Source organism: Otolemur garnettii, unplaced genomic scaffold (assembly GCF_000181295.1).
Source record: "Otolemur garnettii isolate 467f Iridium unplaced genomic scaffold, OtoGar3 scaffold00008, whole genome shotgun sequence".
Lineage (NCBI taxonomy): Eukaryota > Metazoa > Chordata > Mammalia > Primates > Galagidae > Otolemur > Otolemur garnettii.
The window spans coordinates 12,511,562-12,514,925 of record NW_003852403.1 but is presented as its reverse complement, the minus strand read 5'-3'; the positions used below and the strand labels follow the sequence as shown (position 1 = coordinate 12,514,925).

The following is a 3,364-nucleotide window of genomic DNA, read 5'->3' as shown; positions in this document are numbered from 1 at the left end:
AGCAGGCTGAGCAAGAGTGAGACCTTATCTCTACTAAAAAAAGCTTAGCCAGGTGTTGTGGTGAGCACCTGTTAGTCCCAGCTACTTGGAATACTGAGGCAAGAGGACTGCTTGAGCCCAAGAGTTTGAGGTTGCTGTGAGCTACAGCACTATACTCAGGGTAACAGAGTGTCTCCCCTCCCCCCGTCTGCCTCATTAAAAAAAAAAAAGATAATTCTGTCAAGTTGTGATTACTGTGATGGAAAAGAATTATAGAGGGACAGATGCTTTTTATGACAAATAATTTACAGACTTAAAAATAACAGTAAAAAAGAGAAATAATGAAAAAAGTAGTCTTTTGATTATTTCAATTAAAAAAAAAACTGTTAAGAAAATGAAAAGAAAAAAATAAATGATTAACAAAAAATCCACCCTGGCCACATGACAGGTGGACTGAGCCTGAGGAAAGAAAAAGAATTACAGTGTACTTCATAAATATTAGTGCTGCATATTTTTTTCACTTCTCCACATATTTATGGTTAATAGTAAGAGTTTTTTATGTTTTTTAAAAATTTTAAAGATCACAGAATAATCATAATTTTTCCTACTGATTACTATAATCGCTTTGCATGGCTTCACCTTACAGGGCTTCTCTTCATAGCCCCAACTACTATGCAAATCAAGGACTGCCTGTTCCAGGTCAGGAAATCTCAGCTGAAGCATCTCTGGAAGTGGAAAATTAAGGATAATGTGAGTACGTACCTGTAATTCCTCTGCTGTGGAAACATCTAGCCCTGTTAGATCTTGTATTCTCATATTAATTCGAGACACCACAGGATTTTCATAGCCAGAAAGCCAGGCACTAAGAAAAAAATAATAGTTTTACTGATAATATTTCATTATAGTAAGATTAATAGCTTTTGTTTTAAAAGCCATAAATATATAGGACAATAAACCTTTATCTAAAGGCATTTAGTTGATTTTCTTGTTTGATATGATCTTTATTAAAGAATATTGTAGTTTCTTTTTTTTTTTTGAGACAATCGCACTTTGTCACCCTCAGTAGACTGTCTTGGCATTATAGCTCACAGCAACCTCAGACTCTTGGGTTCAAGTGATCCTCTTGCCTCAGCTTTCCCAGTAGCTGGGACTACAGGCACCTTCCACAAAGCCCAGCTATTTTTTTTTAGAGATGGAGTCTCACTCTTGCTCAAGCTGGTGTCTAACTCCTGAGCTCAAATAATCCATGCGCCTTGGCCTCCCAGAGTGCCAGGATTACAAGCATTCACCACTGCACCCAGCCACCAAATATTGTAGTTTTTAAAAGCTGACACTTTCTATAATTAGATAGAACAGAAAAAAAAAACTGTTATCACTTAGTATAGAGTTTCAATCACTACAGTTGGATTAATATAAGAAGGCTATTTTAAGGCCATTTATATTGAGACTTTCTGAAAATTCGAGGAAAATACACACCAAACTGAAAACAGCTGTTCTCTCCAGATAGGGTAAAGGAACTGACTAGAGTGGAAGTCATAGAGTCTTTAATTTGAAATATGTAATGCTGGCTTGGCGCCTGTGGCTCAAGCGGCTAAGGCGCCAGCCACATACACCTGAGGTGGTGGGTTCGAATCCCCAGCCCGGGCCCGCCAAACAACAATGATGGCTGCAACCCAAAAATGGCCAGGCGTTGTGGCAGGCACCTGTAGTCCCAGCTACTTGGGAGGCTGAGGCAGGAGACTCGCTTGAGCCCAGGAGTTGGAGGTTGCTATGAGTATGATGCCATGGCACTCTACCCAGGGGGATAGCTTGAGGCTCCGTCTCAAAAAAAAAAAAAAAAGAAAGAAATATGTAATGCTAATACTTTATAAGAAAAAACTTCATATTTTTTTAAATAAAAGTTTTTAAAAGATAAACATACCTACTGAGATAGCTATAATTAAAAAGAGGGGGCCAGGCACTATGGCTTACATTTGTAATTCTACCACTCTGGGAAGCCAAGGTAGAAGAACTATTTGAAGTCAGGCATTTGAGACCAGCCTGAGTAAGAGTGAAAGCCCCGCATCTACAAAAAATAGAAAAATTAGCTGGGCATGGTGACATGTGCCTACAGTTTCAGCTACTTGGGAAGCTGAGGCAGGAAAATTTATTGAGTCCAGGAGTTTGAGGTTGCAGTGAGCTATGATGACAACACTACACTCTATCCAGGGTGTCAAAAAGTAAATAAGGACAATAACAAGTGTTGGTGAGGACATTAAGAAACTGGGAGTCCTAGACTGGGTGCAGCGGCTCATACCTGTAATTCTAGCACTCTGGGAGACCAAGGCAGGTTGATCACCAGAATTCAGGAGTTCCAGACCAGCCAGAGCCAGAGCCCCATCTTTAAAAATAGCTGAGCATTGTGGCGGGTACCTGTAGTCCAGCTACTTGGGCAGCTGAGGCAAGAAGATCACTTGAGCCCAAGAGTTTGAGGGTGCTGTGCGCTATGTGATCTATGTGAGCTATGATGCCACAGCAAAAAAAAAAGAAAAGAAACTGGGAGGTCCCCATACATTGCTGGTGGGAACACAAAATGGTATAGCACTTTGGAAAAGTTTGGCAGTTTCTCAAAATGTTAAACATAGTTACCAAATGACCTAGTGATTCCACTTCTAGGTATGTATCTAAGAGAATTAAATCTATGTCCACACAAAAACTTGAACAGAGATGTTCATAGCAGCATTATTCGTAACAGTCCAAAAATGGAAACAACACAAATGTCTATCAATTGATGGATATATAAAGCACGGTATTATTTATAAAATAGCATATTATTGTGTCATGCTACAACATGGATGGAACCTTAAAAACATCAGCTGAAAGAAGACAGATACTAAGGGCCATGTTGTATATTTCATGTGAATAGAATCTTATATTCTAAGGTAAATCAATAGATATAGAAAGTACTGTACTGGCTGCTGGGAATAGGGAATGACTCTTAATGGGTACAGGATTTCTTTTTGGGATAACTAAAAATGTTCTGGAATTAGATATTGGTGATGGTTACACAACAAAAAAAGCATTTACAAAACACTGAAATGTTCACTTTAAAGGCAGGGATTTTATGATATGGGATCTATATTTCAAATTTTAAAAGCACCCCCAAATTCAACTATATATCCTTTTTTACATCTGCTTTTCCTCAGTCTATCAGCCCTTTGTGTTCTTCACTTCTTCTCTCATTAAATTTTGATTCCATGGTTCATCATTTTAACAATATTCTTGCTAAAACCTTTAAATTCAACTTTCTGGTAAAAACACAATCTTTAATGAATCTCTTTGCTTGAGCTTAGATCTATGTCACCAAACCCTACTGGAGAAAGGCACAAAAAAGGGCAGATATGTT

At 38.3% G+C, this 3,364-nt stretch overlaps 1 protein-coding gene across 5 annotated transcripts in view; it reads right to left on the bottom strand.

The window, feature by feature from the left end:
- P4HA1 (prolyl 4-hydroxylase subunit alpha 1) overlaps window positions 1-3,364 on the bottom strand; it is a 78,261-nt gene that overhangs the window by 12,051 nt on the left and 62,846 nt on the right. For all 5 annotated transcript variants that reach the window (XR_002771742.1, XM_003783567.3, XM_023509643.1 and 2 more), the window contains one exon: window positions 742-841. Coding sequence is in view for 4 of the 5 variants with exons in the window: in XM_003783567.3 (XP_003783615.1) it covers window positions 742-841 (100 nt within the window). In the remaining variant the exon portion in view is untranslated. The remainder of the gene's footprint in view (window positions 1-741; window positions 842-3,364) is intronic.